Source organism: Catharus ustulatus, chromosome 15 (genome assembly GCF_009819885.2).
Source record: "Catharus ustulatus isolate bCatUst1 chromosome 15, bCatUst1.pri.v2, whole genome shotgun sequence".
Lineage (NCBI taxonomy): Eukaryota > Metazoa > Chordata > Aves > Passeriformes > Turdidae > Catharus > Catharus ustulatus.
The window spans coordinates 3,764,008-3,780,849 of NC_046235.1; the positions used below are offsets into that span (position 1 = coordinate 3,764,008).

Sequence of the window (16,842 nt, forward strand, 5' to 3'; positions counted from 1 at the left end):
AGACTAAAAAGTGACAGGTTTCAGAAAACTGCAGCACATTCAAGATCCCTTTGCCCCAAAAGACATAAAGAAAAATCCAGTGGCTGGGATCCTGGAACAGTCAGCACAATTCTTGAAATTGCCAATTATTAATAGCTACTTGCTCCCAGTAACCCTTGAAGAACTCCTGTTCTAGCAATCCAAGAGCACCATGAATCTTTTTCAAATGCATCCCAGTTACCTTTCTACTCCTCTCTGGAAACTTTTCAAAGCTACAAATCAAAATTATGAAGAATTTATCATGCACAGGATACTCAAGGTTGAAACATGAAGTTCCACCACTCCTCAGGAATGTTAACTTTCCCTTTAGAGAATCCCAGAACCATCCAGGCTGGAAGAGACCTTCAGGACCATCCAGCCCAAGGCTGATGGCTGCACTAGATTTAAAGTCACGTTTAAAGCCACTGAAGGAAATCTTAGTAATGACAAAGCAATTTCTTAAACCCATCCAGACCCTGCCCTAAATGTAAGAAGATGCTAATTTGAACAAAGCCCTAATGTGCATGAACAGGTAACAAACAGCAAATAAAACATCCTACCACATAAACAACAAGTAAAACATCCTACCACATAGAGCTGCTTCCAGATGCTTCCCCATTCCCAGAGAGTGGTGGTAACTTCTTGGACTAAGGGGATCTCAGCAGGTATGACATTTTCTGTATGTCTAGGAAAGAAAAGGGAAGATCACAAAGAGTGGCTGTGTTTCAGGGGTGTATATTATATTTACTGTGGGTGAGGTACATAAATGCCTTAAAACTCATTCTTCAGCAGACAAGCTCAATAGTGTAATAAAATAGATAAATTCAATACCTTTTCTTTTCAGCACCAGCTTCCTTGATGTGGATGAAGGATTTAGGAAATATTCCCTGATGAAGGAGAAAAAAAAAATCCATATTTATTCTCCAAAAACATTTAGGTAACAACCATGACTGTGAACATAAAATGCAATGACAGACTGTAATACCCAAACTAACTCCTGTTATTTAGTTTTCTGTCTAGATGGATGGATTTCTATTTAACAGACAAATAACAGAAGTTTGCCGTATCTCTTCACATGTAGCATGCATAGGCATCTTTCTTCCTAAGAAATACCATTTTACACCCCAGAAAATAGTTGAATTACATACAATTTAATAAAATACAATTTAAATTCAATAAATAAACACTTTGTCTGTGCATTATCTCATATCAATTTTAACTGACCTCTGTAGAAAATAAATGGTCACCATACAAAAAGTTCTAACGTGACTGTCCTTGCTCTACAAAAGCTGAAATGTCTCAAGTCATCCTACAGGAATCTGACAATCTGTCCATGACAATCCTCCCCTGAGCTGGCAATTCTCAGCTAGATCCTTCCTGGATTCTTCTCTATTCAATAACTCACATAAGGTACTTCAAGTACCACGATAATTCAATAACAAATGTGCCATTTTACAAAGCCTTTCTCTGAATTAGACTGCAGCTTTTAGAACCATTTTCTTTTAAGCACTGGCTCTTAATCAAAACACAATCGTGTCTTATCACTTCCACATTTTTTTCATTAAGATTAAAGTTCAAAAAAGTCCATGAAGAATGAAAGTAAAAGAAGAAAGTCCCTGTAATGGTAAATTTAGTGATATCTTAGTACATAAAATTAATTATACTTGAAGTATGTTATGCACGATGAACTTGAAGCCCTTTAGCAATATTAGGAATTAATTAAGAATTACTTAAAAGGAAGTGGTTATTTCTGGTAAATATTTTCCCTTCTTAATTTTAGGCTAAATTTTAATTGATAAAAATAGAAATTTAATGCAGAATAAGTGGCAGTAACATTTCCAGTCAAAAGAAATTTCAAAGTAATTAAAACATATGTGTAGTGTTTTAATACATTTAAAATAAATACATTGCTGCTCCCTAGAAAATCTTCTACCAAGAAGTTACAAACAAAAATGCTTTTCTTCTAGAAAAGTGCAGTTGAAACTAAGAAGAGATTTTCTTGCTGCTTAGCTCAGGAATCATCATACTCAGGGTAAAAACTTTTCCTCTGTGGCTTTCCAGTCTCATGTCTAAGAATACCGGCTTTATAAAAATTCGTATGATTTTTGTACATTAGAGATATTTAAGAACTTAAGCCTCATACAAGTTATTTATATTGTTTGTAACCTAAAAAATCCTTGGGAAAAGTACAGAAACAAGCACACCTAGCAGCAAATTGATTCAAAATTCAATTCAAATGAAGGCTTAGCAGCTGTTAACCTGAAGGCACAGTCACTTCTTCCCAGTCCTCACTTCTATTTACCAACATTGTCCAGGGTGAATGCTGATCATTCTATTCATCTTGGAAGGAAAGAGCTGACTTGAGAGACCAGAGCAGAGGGATCAGAACCATCTAGGCAGAGACACTCAAAACCCACTTCATGGGCTGACCCCTTAAATCAATCTCATAGGAACAGATAATGTGATCTTACCTCTGCTCCTTTGTACCTCACCAGGTAACCCTTGTACCAATCTAAAAGGAAGAAGGATCACTTGGTATGACAAAAAAACCCACACATTACAAAATAAACAATAATGTAATAAAAAAATACCTAGCATGGTGTATATGTAAAAATTAACAGTTGCTTCAAACATACATAGCATAAGTAGATTATATTAATCATGACTTGCATATTATCAAATATGACTGTATTACTTTCAAGCCTTGCACAGTAAGTACAGATAATTGCACACAGAATTTAACACCCCATGCTCACATGAAAAAGGTAGAATAAGCTCTTTGTTTTGCAAAGTAATATGTGCACACCCTTCAATATCCATGTTAGCCATGATCCCCCATGGTCCTGGACAGCCCACGAGGCTCTGGCTGTGTTCTAGGCCCAGTATTAATCCAGTACAGCACATGGCTCTTACAGACCCAATTTCCTTCAATGTGATAAGGTGAAGCCATTTTTGTGCCATGAGAAACAATGGCTTTTGGACCCAATCATAATAAGCAGCTTCTTGGTGTAAATTCAAGTTGGAATGTCAAGAAACCTCAGGGCTATTGTTGGGCTCCTGCTCCATTTGTGATTAGCAAGCCCTTCTGAAAGACAGGAGTGCAGAACTGCAGCAGTGGCAAGTTAAAAACTAATTCAGGCTTTGTTCCATCTATTCCAAGGTTAAGTCTCAATGAACAACAAAAAAAAACCATAAAAATCAGAGTTCAGCCCTTAAATAAGATCAGGGTCCACATCCACTGTGCATACACCTCATTATGAAAAATCACCTGCACAGCAACAGTGTTTAGCTCTGTTAATACTACATTTTTCATCCCATAGAAAGAATTTATAACCAAAAGTATTAATTTTCTAATTCTATTTTCATGAGCAGATGTGATCTCTTTGCTGTCACCCTTTCTCTCACAGGTATTGCAGCCATGCAAACAAACCATAAAATTATAAAAATAAATCCCAAATGCCAAACAGCACAGTCACAAAAGTGACGCTAGAAGTCACAGGATGATTGCTGACCTGAAAGAAAGACTCAGGACAGATTTTTTTTTTAAGGTTTTTCTGCAGTGAGATTTGTTTTCTCAGTGTTTCATGAACAATAAAATTTCATCTTACTGCTAAAACTGAATTATTTGCACATAGTCTCAATTTACAAGCAAGTGTGTAAAATTGGTTTCATCCCATTTGCTGTGAAAGCACGTATATATTCTGTGCATAAATTTTGTGCATGCAAAACCAACTAAAACAGGACATAAAGGAGCACAGGAAGAATCCTGTCACCATTGGTTACTCACCAGCTGCATCTGGCAGCATATTTTGAAGATATCTGATAAAAGATGAACTTCACTCACACAGTGAGAAGGATTCTACTTCTTCATTGACAAACATATTTCATAAAGCAAGGCATGACAGAGTATATCAAGGGCAGGGGATTCAGAAAAGCTTTTAGATAAAAAAAATAACCCCATGAGATCTGCACTCCACCCACTTGGCATGGCTGACAACAAATGGAGCCCAGGAATCCAAAGCCTGAAATTCTATTTCTGCAACTAACAGACAATACAGGGATGGGGGGGGTTCCTGGTTTGAGTTTTGTTCTTAGCCAAAACGTTTGAATGGAGGCTTGAAGAATTACTGTTTTTAGAGAGGACATGAATCATTGTGACTCTGTTGACTGCTGAGTGACATCAATGTTTTCACTGATGCTTAAAGATACTGAATTAATCTTACAAACAGAAGAGAAATAATTATGTTTTTGTGCTCCAGTACGTTGTAAACATGGTTTTCCAGGTGCTCCTCCCTCAAATTCTTTGTTGTTTCCGGAAAAAATAAGCTAGAGCTCTGTGGGCTGGGTTCAAGCAGCTTCAAAGCCTTTGCAGCCTTGTGACCACAACCCATCAGATGTCTCAGCACTGAGCTGGCTCTGCCACTGTGCAGTGCAGCAACTGGCTCTCTCTAGAACATAATGCAGTTAGTAAGACACACGTTCTACCAACAGAAGTAGGCTGAAGAAGATAATTTTACAATTTATTTTACCAAGCTTTAAGCAATCTGCAATTTTTTAAAAAACTCTTGACCTAGTCAAGAGCATCACTACAAATCAAAAATAAATCACTCTTACAGTGACATTTGCAGATACCTAACTGCTGAGTTAGTAACAATAACTCCACTCTCCTTGCTTTATGGTAATGGGAACTCATAACTCTGTCAGACTTTCTATCATGCTGACACTCAGATTTCTTTGGGTTTCCTCATTATACAATAGGATGATTAGGATGCTTAATATCTCCTAGCAATAAATATTTAATTTAGAGGCTAAAAGTGTACTCCTTTAAATCCTAAGTCAAATCTAATGTAACTTCCCCAAGGTATATCACAATCTGGAATAAACTTCACAAACTCTACATTCACCTTGATGACTTCCTCATTTGGTAAAGGCATCCCAAAAAACCACATGTACTGTAATACATCTAATTTTGGCTCTTCAGAAAAGATTAGGTTCTTCCTCAAAATACACCACCACCACCACCACAAAAAATAAGGGCATTAGAAAGCTACTGATGTAATACAGGGACCTGCTGGGAGGTGGAAGGATTATATCATTCACAAAGAAATGGAAAATGTGGCTTACCTTCACAGGACTCCACGATATGGACCACATCACCAATCTGCAGAGACAGCTGTGGTATCCCTGAGCTTTTGAAATTGTATATAGCTGCAGAATTGGAGGATGAAAACAGTATTTTTCAATACAGCCACACACAGTGAAACTAAAAACCACATGTGGTTATTAAGGTTTGGATACTGCGATCAATACACTAGGCTAGACAAACAGAACTATAATTCCATCAAGTGGCTCCATTTGTCAGCATTAAATAATCTCTTTTCTTGTGAGAATGGAAAGGTGGTGAAAAGGGCCAGCACTGAAAGCAAAAACCAAGCAAACAAACTCCCCAGAAAACTCAGCCAGCACAGGGATACCAGCTATTGATCAGCTCTGCCTGCACAGGATTTAGGAGCCCTGTTTAAATGTAGGTCTTTGATAAATACACAGCCACAGTGCTGGGGAATTGTTTGTCTACTGGCCCAAAGGATTTAAGCAGTTTACAGAAATTTATGGCTACACTAGTATGAAAGCTGACAGGGATGCCTGTGAAAACAGAATTTACTGAATTCTTTCCTGGGTTTAGATGCTTTAATTTAACTTGAAATTGTGTTCCAAATGGAAACAGAACCAAGTTTCACAATCTTCTGTATTCTCTGTATAACTCTGAAAAGAATACAGGAGCAGTGGATTTTGAAAGTATTGTAATCAGAAACTTATCTGCATGTAGTTAAAAAGCACCAGCATTTCACAGAGAATTCAAGATAATGAGCTCTTCACCAGTTATGTTCCAGGGCTACAGGATGTGGGCTCTACAGTAACCATACCTCTGTAATTTTTTTTTTTTTTTTTTCATGAGCTTGGTTACAAATTTCTATGACGGAAGTGATCATTGAGGCTACAATCACACAGGGAAACTGGTTAAAATACAAACAGCTGGAAGGCAAATTAAATTGTGCAGGTGGGAACAGGTGACCCCAGGTGTACAAGAAAGGTGTTGGTCAGCAGAGCCTTGGGCAGTGTCCCCATCCAGCCACACACAGCAACCAAACCCGAAGGATTTTGGATGAGGAAAGCTGATCTATAAAACAGAGTTTACCTTCAGCACCTTTCTGTCTTCCTTTTGCTCCCCTCTCCCTCTCTTTTAGGTTTCTAAAGCAGGATATTCATTTTTGCTAGTCAAACATGTATAATGATGCATTTTGTTTAAACATTTTACTTATTTTACTTAAATTATTAAAGTCTCAAAATAAATTGCCTTCCAGGAAAAGGCCTGAAGTGGGAGTGTAGAGCTAAACAGATTTGTCCTCTTCGGTTTACAAGTATTCCATTAATCATGTTTCTTGCTTCTTTTGGCATCATTTTATTTGCTATATTTCTGGAACAGAAATTAGAAGGCATTTCAGATTGAAGAGGCTTACTGGACCAAGAATAAATTCATGTTTTTGTTGACATAAAGAGGTTGCCAGCAGCTCCTTCTCCTGAGTGGGCAGAGCAAGGCTTGAATCATTCAACATATGGGGAGGAGTAAAATAAGTGTAACTGTGGAGTGAGGCTCTGCTGCTCAGATTCAGCCATTTATTCAAAAGAATGTTGAGAACGTTTCCTCAGAACTGCCTCAGCCCAACATAAAATCGAGTTTGCATGGTGTGGTACATGTGTAATTCCATTCTGACTGGTCTCTTTTCCAGAAGTGGAGGATGACAAACAACCCTGCAAAGTTGTTATGACATTTCAAGACACATTTCCCTGGAGTATTTATTTGGGAGGCGGGGGGATGTGGGTGAATTCCCATGTTCTTATGCTATCTTCCTGAAAAGTCCATGGAGATCGAGGTTCATGTTGACCAGTAAATACTTCAGATTTCAAAATATGCACTGCTCTACTTAGTTGTAGCTGTCTCAAAATATAGATGCAAATTACTGAGTCATATATTTACGCTGTGTTCCAGTTTTGCCCTCTTAAAACTTCACTAACTGCCCTGAAGGTATCGAGAGGTGCAGTAACAAAGTGGCAAAGGAAGTGGCTCTATCAGCTTAGATATTTCTAAATGAGTAAGTGGAAACTTAACAAGAGATATTTTACTGTAGAACTTGGATTGTTTGGCTGGATGAGTTTAAAAAAATCCCTGTACAAAGTTTTGGGCTATGGACCTATCTACACATTTTATAATAAACCACATTCCAAACCAGCTTGCAAAAAAAATGTAACAAATAACCCAACAGCAACAACTACATCCATAGTTCTTATCTACTTATCTTCTTTTCTTTTAATTATTAACTGTGAACAAAAATTTGACTATTATGTCCAGTTATGTTTTCTGTCAGCTGTAAGTGATGTCCTTTCCCTTTCAAACTGGGACCCTCCTGTATTTGTGAGTGTCACCTCAGAGCTCACCAGGGTTCCCTTTCCTCCACCCTCTCCTAAGATTCTCAGGGTTCTTGTGTGCACAAACACTTTTAACTCATTTTAATTTTCAAAAATAATATATGAAAACCCCATATGGGGTTCAAGGTTTTTTTTGGTGGGATACTCACAACGGGTTATTGGCTTTTTAAAAAATAAACTCCCCAGTGAGTAAAAATAAAAGCCCTTTCAAATCACACTGAAGAACTTCCCTACTGCTCCTCTCCCTGGCATCCTGCATCCCAGCCATTGAAAGAAAATGAGCCAGCATCCTTCAGGTGCAGGAGTGACCTGCCTAACTGCCCCAGCATCCCCTCGAAGTCTCCCAGCAGTGACTGACCTCAGGAGCTGCTGAAGCCAGGGCAATAAGATTAGAGGGAGAGATGTGGGTCCCCAGCAGCAGTGGATCTGCACACAGGTGCTGCAGGATTCTCCCAGGATGGCACAGAGAATGCCCAGAAACTCTGATTTTACAGCAGTGCTCCTAAGCAGGGACTTTACAGTTCACTGACAACACAGTTGGAAGATTTTCCCCTGACCGAGCAAAGAAGGAAAACCATGTCTTTAGAGTTCACCATAACCTCTGTGGCAATTTGAGAGCACACAATTCAGCAAACAACCAACCAAAGAGCCCAGTGCAAACCCCTGGGATCCCAGCTCCCTCCAGAGCAGAGCTGGGGGCCAGCACAGCACAACATCAATATTCCTCAGAGAGCAAGTGGGAAATGCCAGGTCAGGCTGCTGACAGAGCCAGCCTTCCCAAGTGACCCCTGTTCGAGCCCAGGTGGCCTTGGGATTGTAGAACAATTCCCATTGTGTCCATGAGGAGTCCCAAAGGACTGCCCAGACAAACAGAATGTGCTGCAAACATCCTCAGCATCTTCTGGGGGGTTTTGCTGTCACTCTCACACCCAGAGCTTGAGCAAAGACATCTACAGAGTCTGTCTCAGCAGGAAAAAACAAGAGGTGAAGAAAATCCCTCTGTTTCCCTTGAACCCCTGCTCATCTATTGTTGGGTCTGATACACACATTCTCCTCACTGGATAAATACCTGAGTACACCCCTGTACAGATGGCTGTGGAGACAGAAAACCTGCTCCAATTTAAATTACATGTCCTCCTCAAATCAGAAAATGGCCAGCAGAAAAAAAACCAAAAAAACAAAAACCCACCATCATACTGTTGTTAGAGAGTCTTCACACACAAAACACTCCAGAAGAGTCACAATACCCCAGGTAACAGAACCCTTCCTCAAGAAGCTGCATTTCCTCAGGGTTAAAACCCCATATTCTTGCTGTTTACATGATTAGTCTCTAACCTGCTGCAAAATGGGAAAGTAAACGAGGAAAATCCCACAACCTGCAACACTGAAGCCATTTATTAGCCCAATAACCTTATAGGTTGGTCTTGGCTGTCTTCCTTCACACCAGTCCCTGTCCTGTTCCTTACAAAAAACACAAATATTCCATTGTTTCATTTTAACTCACCTTTCTGTAACAAGTGTTTCAAGTCGTTTTTCTTTGGCTACTCTTCCACTCTTACACAGAGTTGGAGAAGAAAAAATAAATTCTAAGGTATTGCTGAACCAGCTCCTCAATTCCCTTTACCACAACAGAAGGACAATTTGGTACAATTTTGATGCAATAACTCATATATGTTCTGCATATTCAAACAATTGCTAATTAATAGGCTCAGCAAGCACCCTTGTTTTATTTTTCAAATATACAGCTCCACTTTTATGAGTAGTCAAGTACCCATGAAAGGTCAGTTCTTGGTGCTCTGATACCATTTTCTTCCCATGAGAATAGGGTGAAATTATTCAGCAAGGAGACAGATAAAACCCAGGTGAAAATATTTTACAGTCCTAACAGGATTTCTTGACTTCTGCAAAGAAACCTGGAAAAAATGTGTTCCAGTATTCCAAGTTAAGGCTGTCTCCTAAAATCTCACAGAGCAAATATGCCTCAATGACCACAACCTGGCCACAGTTTAGGACAGGACAGAAAGTTAAACCTGTCCTAAGCCTCTGGGGGGAAGGGATGGGGGTTAGAAACTGATTAAATTTATTAAATTTATTGTGAATCGTGCTCAAGGGGTAACTGTGCAGTTCCCAGGTGATGAGCTGTTATCTCAGAGAACTGAATAGAGATTTCCTTCCTTGCTTAACCTTGGGGCCAGATGGAGGTTTTAGCTGACCTGAGCTACTTATTTTCCTTCTTAAACTCGATAAAGCCAGGATGGATTACAAGAACCAGGAAACTCTAACACAGCAAACTAGTCATATAAAGATATTGTCTCTGACTCTTTCCCTTCCCATATGAAATTGTAGCACAGCCATTTTTCTTAGAACTCTTCATGAAGGACAAGATATTTATCTGTGATTTTTCCTTTTCATGAAGGACCATAGATAAGAATATTATTTCCCCAGTTTTGTTGTCTCTCCAGGAGCTGGAACAATTTGTTGGGTTCAGAGAATGTATTTCATGGAGGAAACCTGTCCTGAACAAAGCTCTGCTCCCTTACACCTCAATCTACTCAGATTTCAGAGATGTAGATTAATTTCAGAGGATTTCAGACAAGCCAGTCTCAGCCCTGTGCACTCAGGCTGAGCATGTGCTTTCCTACACCCACTCCTCCCCATAATTTTGCTTCAAAAGGACAAACATTCATTTTCAGATTCAGCAGAACAGGAGTAAATCTGATGCTTATGTTTAGAATGTCAACATAATATTTCACCAGTGTGTAACTTTGTTCAAAGTCTGAGAGGATGGCAAAGACTTTCCATCAGGAAACTGCTACCCAAAGCCACCAGCCTGCCATGAATTTTCCATCCTGTCCTGTCCATGGAATAATAAAATTTGTGCTGGGAATGCTGCAAGACTAAGAACAGGATTCCTGTGTAAAACCAGGATTGCACTTTCCTAGTACAAAGCTGAATATCTGCTACCTGGACTACTCCATTTAGTTAAGTAAAACACGAAAGTGGGGACAACAGGTTGCAAGATACCACAACCAAGGGATGGTGTGGTCTTCCAGATCCACCCTGTAGCACACTCTGCTCCTCCAAAGTGTGATGGGCCCAATATTCTCAATCTGAAACTGCTCATCAGCAGAAACTGAAGGCTTCTAATAAGAGACTTGGAAATTCAACATGAGATTTATAATGAGACTTAAACCCAAAGATTTTCAAAAATACAGAAGACAAAACATCCCTGTATGTTCAAAAAGCTTCCAGTGTGTATTATTCCAAAAGCTCATCAACTTTCACAGAATTTATGACTCAGAAGATTCAGTAGACTTAGTTTGCTCATTTTTCTTATTTCCCTCAAACACAGGAGGCATGCAAACAACAGACTGTAAATTCAAAAACCTCTTTGTTTGTGACCATAGCTGTCACTGCCCCTTGTTCAGGCCTCACTATTCCATGAGTTTCACTTGCTTGAAATTTGGCAATCACACTATTTTCCCACCAATTTCTAAGATTACAAATTTATGGGACAGGAATGCCAGTGATGGTGGTATATGCTTGTTTGAGTTTGATCGTTTTAATTATTCTGGGTACAAGAATCTCCATTTTTCTCACTAACATATATAATGAAAGAATACATTTGGTTTCCAAGACAGAGTAAAATAAACTGTGAGCCAACAGTTTGGCTAAGGAAAGGAACTTCTGGGTACAAGCTAAAGGATGTTGAATTTGTACTCATCCATTAAATTCAAGCAGTTATGCAAAAACAGAGACAGAATGCTCTTACTGCAGAAAATCTACCGTAAGACTTAGGTATGCCCACTTTTATTACCATTCTAATATCATTGGGAAGCCCATTTGATTGTTGTTCATTTTGCTTTGTGACACACTAAACCACACACACTGCTACAATCATAACTTTTACATACAAATATAAAGAGCTTTATAAGGTGTTTAATAGAAAATCTTTCTTTAACCCAGGAAATGGACTTGGGGCCAGCACTGCCACCACACTGCAGGACACAGGGTGCCCAGATTGTCTTTTCCACCAAACTCTGGGCTCACAGTGAGAGCTGCAGGGGAGCAAAGCAGAGGGCAAAGGAAGTAGCAGCAGCTCTGCAGTGTCAGTTCTTCTCAGTGACCTGCTCTAGAGTAAATTGCATTGTGTTGGACACAAAACCAAAGATTGCTGGACTGTCATTAGTTTTTGAAAGACTGTATTTCGCAAGATGTGTTTTACTGTGAGACGTTTGTTGTACCTTTCAAGTACCATAGAGACTACTACAAGTGCAAAAATAAGGTGCTTTCTACTATTTGTAAAATTGAAACAGAAAATACTGACACCTTTTATTTTGTAATGTAAACTGCCACCAGAACAGGCTACTTCCATTTTGCAATTCTGCTACTGGTGGACATGAATGTTGAACAACTAACTATTTTCCTCTTACTAATTTCTTAGTGTTACATTTTTTTTTATTAAGCCTGTTGGGTTTTTAATGCATATCACTAAAAAGTATGGCCTACTTAGAATAAAACAATTCTTTCAGAAGCATTTAGAAGGTTAATAACTAAGTAGTAGCACGCATCTTTTCAGTACTTTAGCTTTGATTCCTACTTAAGGCTTTTTTTCAACAGCAATTCAGTCCTTCATACAGATCAATATCATTAATTTTAAGATTATTTTCCTTCCACAAAGTACAACTTACAAACTCAAATATAGACATGTAACACTGACCATAAATGACAATCTTGTAGAAGCATCTGTAGGATTCCCCTTCCCCTACATTTGTTCCCCATAACTTCTGGTAGCTGCACATTCTACAACACATTATTTACTCAGTCTGCTTCTAACACACCAAGGTGGGAAAAGCTGCATTGCTGTGAAAGTGGGAAAGCTGACTCTGGTGCACTTCAGGCCATTCTGTTTGAAAGAACAAAACTTTGTACAAGTTTGATCCTTCCAATTACACCGGGCGGGTGAAGCCGTACTAACTCATCAGCACAGAAAACACCTGCCCACATCCTGCCCAAAGACAGGGCTCCCATGGCAGCCCCCTGAGCTACTTACCCACGCCACTCTTGTCTGTCCTGTGCCACCTGGCCATGGCTCGGTGGGCTGGCAGGGATGCCCACTGCAGCAGGATTTGGGGATGCAGAGCTCGGCGTGCCCAAGGCCGCGGAAGCGCCGGCGCGGCCCAGCCCTGCGAGCAGCGCTGCAGCTCTGGGAGATTTGCTGCCTCTCGGAGCTTCCTTCCTCTTTCTCAACCCAAGATACTGTGCCCCGGTGTCATGGGGGAGGGGAATCCCAAACTGGGTGTTTGTCGTGCCCGTGGCAGCTGAGAGCACCGGGGCACAAAGGGACCGAAGTCACCAGGCCGGTGTGGCCCAGCCTGGGCTGCAGTGACATCTCTGACCTCTGCACACCACACCACACCAGCCTGCAAGGCTTTGATTCACAGGACACTGCACCCTAAACACTCTGCCCTTCCAACCTGCCCTCAAACATGGATTTGTGCTTTTTTGTGTCTCCTCTCCCAAGAGAAAAGGAGTGAAGACAAAGCCACGTTTCAAAACATAGCCGTTCTTTTAAATTTCTGTCATTTTATATTTTCAGGAAGAAGTAGGAGGCTCTCTCTTCTCTAAACAAAGCAGTACTTTCTAAAGACTTACTGTCAATACAAAACTGCCAAAAGCAATTTTTAACATATTTCCAACCTGTGCTGTGAGAGCCAGCTGGGGTGAGGATACCTTGGATATTCAAAAGAGAAACCCAAGTTGTTTGGATTATGGACAGTACACTGAATTGAAGGCAGTATGCCACCCTAAAGTACAAACTCTGTGCTTTGCTTATAGTTTAGAGTTTAAAAAATCCCAAACAAAATCCCTGCAAGATTTACTGTTTGTTTGATCTTCTGCTTAGTACAACAAATTCAGTTGACAATCCTGTCTTCTGGATATTCACTGCAGTTTAGCAATCATTGTTTATCCAAGCTGTTTGACAGTGCCATGTTACATCCATCTCCTGATTTTTGATAACCATCCGCTCTCATTTTGATAACACATGACATCTTATTTCTCAACTTTAACTAACAATCATGTGGAACACAAACTGCCAATCTCTCTCCCTGTGGAATTCTGATATATATTTCTTCAGGAGAATCACTTTAACCTTTACAACACATTTGCTTGAATTGGTCTAATCTTAACCATATTAGCTTAGAAAAGGATTTAGCTCCTTACTCTCCCCTAAAATAACATTGAAAGTCATGTTATGTTTACTAAAGTGGGCTAAATTCCCAGCAGCTCCTGTTATCTCCATTTACAGACAACAAGCTTCATCTAAAAGTTCTTAATCTTTTCTGTCCCTGGAAAATCCACTTTATATTGTTATTCCGTCAAAAAGAGATTTTGAAGTTGAACAATTTCATCTTTTAGTTTACTCTGGGTTTTGAGTGGTAACTTCCTAATCAGTGGTAATGATCTCCCTAACTCCTCCCAACCCCTGTTGCAGCAAATCCCCTCTTCCCATTCACAACTTGGCCTGAGGGTTGCCTTGTCTTTATTTTCTACCTTGCTCTGCCTTATTGTGTTTCCCTGTAAAGCAACAGCTCAGAGGAAAACTGTTCCTTTCTAGCACTCATTTACAAACCTGCTTCTCCATGGAGGTCTAATACACCTAGTTAATACTATTGTCTTTTGAAAGTAAATTATCTAAAATACAGAAATTTCACCTGCAAACTGGGATTCAATTTGCCACACTTTTCTGATGCCCTGATGTGATTCTGCAGAGCACAGCACAAAGTGACTGGGCTCTGGCCAGGGCTCATGTCCCCTCTTGGATCCTCTGGACTCCCCCCAAAAGCCAACTCAAGGGCCAGAACTCCCACAGGAATTGCTGCTTCCCACTGCCACCCCTTCCCCACGACAGCTCTCAGCATTGCAGAGCTGCTGGAACTTCCTCCTGGCAGACTTTCATGATGATGCTTTTGCAACTCCTCAGCTACTGGAACCCACTGCCATTTCATCTCACTGAGCTCTCACCTTGTCTGGCTACATCTGAAAAATTCCTGCCTGTAACTCCTAATGAATAGATTGGGGAACCAAATCCTTCCTTAGCTGCAAGAGGAAAGTGCACTCAGAGCAAAGCACACAGAATAACCCTAAAATCCTGTTCTTACAGCAGGGAACAAACCCCAACACAGGTGCAAATAATTAAAGTGGGCAATAGTCACAACCCTTTGTCTATGGAGGTTTTGATTCCAAGTTGATTTATTTGGCAAGTTACTTAAACATTGATATTCCACACAAAACAGTGGGCAAACTCATCATCACCATTTTTTCTTGAAGTCTTTTTCAAGACAAAGTTTAAGGGAAATGGGAAATTCCTTATTTCCCTGAAAGACAAAACTTGTCACTTGCCCATAAACCTGTCACAGCAAAGCCATCAACTTTGTCCTGCCATTCCACCTCTCAAGTTTCATGGACACTCCCTCTCAGCTGTAGTTACTTAGGCTCTGCCCAGAATCCTCTGTTGTTATATTCAAATGTAGCCCAGTTCTCCTTTCCCAGTTGGCCCATTCGCCTCCCTACCCCTTTTTTTCCTTCCCTAGGATGTTCTCTCTTCCCCTGACCCCCACTGGTCCCAGTTTGGTGCAGTGTTCCCCCCCTGTTTCCCCTGTTCCCACGCTCTGCTGCTCTTTACCCATATTCAACCCAGACCTTTCCATGCTTCTTGTGTTTGTCCCTGGACCCTTGGGTCGTGCTGGAATAATCCTGCCCTACAGAACCCTATACTTTTCCTGGCTCTCCAGGAGTTGCTCAAACTCCCTGGTGTGTGTGATTCGCCCCTGTGAACGAGCCTGTGGCCACCAGTCACTCTCTCCCCACTGGAGATGCTTTCAGAAGGTTGGCACCTCATCATCACTCACCACAACAGAAACTATCTGTGGGAGGAAGCTCACAAGAAAAACTTAGCTTTGGGGGCTGGGCACAGGCAGAAGGGAGACAATTCTTGCTTCCTTCAATATTGCTATCAGTTCCAGAAAACAAGACCTTGTCAGAAGCTGAGTAGGTAATTATCCATTTTTTAGCTAAGCTAATTTCCATTATAAAGAAGAATTTCAGCAGAAGACACAAGTTGCATTTAACTGCCTCTAAATTCTATTCTATTCAAGATCTGTGAGCACAGTTGCAGAAAAGCAAGTGATGAGACAAACCAGAACCAAGTAAGAAAATACAGCAAGAACTGCCATGCACAGTTCCTCAAGTGTGTTACAGCAAATCCAGACACATTCCCCCATGTGCACTCCTGCAGGAGGATGTGTAAACACAAATACATTGCATAAGATGATAAATGTTGTAGACTCCAGCAGCAGAGACTGTAAAGCAGATCCTGGGGGAAATTAGATAACCCTAATCAGTTCCATTTGTTTGTTGAAATGACAACCCAGTTTTGTCACATAATTAACAATTATTACAACCTAGAAAAAAACTTAGTAATGCCACATGCCCAATAATTCAACATATAGTTAACTATAACATAAATCACCACACAATTAACATAACATATAATTAGCTGCCTTACTAGACAATCTACAGCTCAGTACTGCCATTTAAATACAGTATCCAATGTCAACTTACCAAATGTTTTCCTCTAAGTAGAACAATCACCTACCTCAGTTATTTTATGCTATTTGTATCTCACAGCAGTGACAGTAAACAAATGTAACTTTCATCACTTGCACAAAAAAAAAATTTTCCTAACATTTTGTAGCATACAAACCAGGATTTCTTCAATGTAACATCATGTCAAAGTCAAGAAGAGCAGAAGTATCTCATGGCTATACATTTGCTGTCAGTAATAATACCTTAGTAAAATTTACAGGAAGATATCCTCAGTTTATGTAGCTTCATGAACAACAGATTGAAAAGCTCAGCTACACAGCAAATTTCTTCTATCAGTGAAGGGGCACAGTCTGATTCTATGACACAGATTCCTGATTATTTTGTTCAACAGAAGCAGCAGCCACTGGGCTGTGCTTAAACAGAACTCTGCAGAAATGCTCTGATAATGAGATGGAGCTGCCTGGAAGGGGAGAAGACACGATCATTTAAGGTGACATTGCCACCTTTTCAGTCACTTCTGCTGTGATCAGAGTTCAGTTTTTGTTGAAGTGACTGATGAGCTAAAGGCACCCACACGCACAGAGTTAACAAAATCCCAGGCACCACTTCAGATCTGTCTGTCTGTAAACAAACCAGGAGGTTGCAACCCTGCTCCCCAATGTATTCTCTTCCTTGATGGATTTTAAAAAAGTCTTAAAGAACTTTCACCTCAACTACTGGGTCTTTCAC

At 40.1% G+C, this 16,842-nt stretch overlaps 1 protein-coding gene across 2 annotated transcripts in view; it reads right to left on the bottom strand.

Annotated features, from left to right (window-relative positions):
- Positions 1–12,672, bottom strand: part of DOCK2 (dedicator of cytokinesis 2) — a 186,427-nt gene extending 173,755 nt beyond the window's left edge. For both annotated transcript variants that reach the window (XM_033073225.1, XM_033073226.1), the window contains exons 1-5: positions 12,557–12,672; positions 5,143–5,226; positions 2,490–2,530; positions 850–905; positions 607–703 (exon numbers count right to left, since the gene is read on the bottom strand). In XM_033073225.1, coding sequence (XP_032929116.1) covers positions 607–703; positions 850–905; positions 2,490–2,530; positions 5,143–5,226; positions 12,557–12,593 — 315 coding nt within the window. In that variant the 5' untranslated portion in view covers positions 12,594–12,672. The remainder of the gene's footprint in view (positions 1–606; positions 704–849; positions 906–2,489; positions 2,531–5,142; positions 5,227–12,556) is intronic.
- Between the last annotated feature and the right edge of the window lie 4,170 nt (positions 12,673–16,842).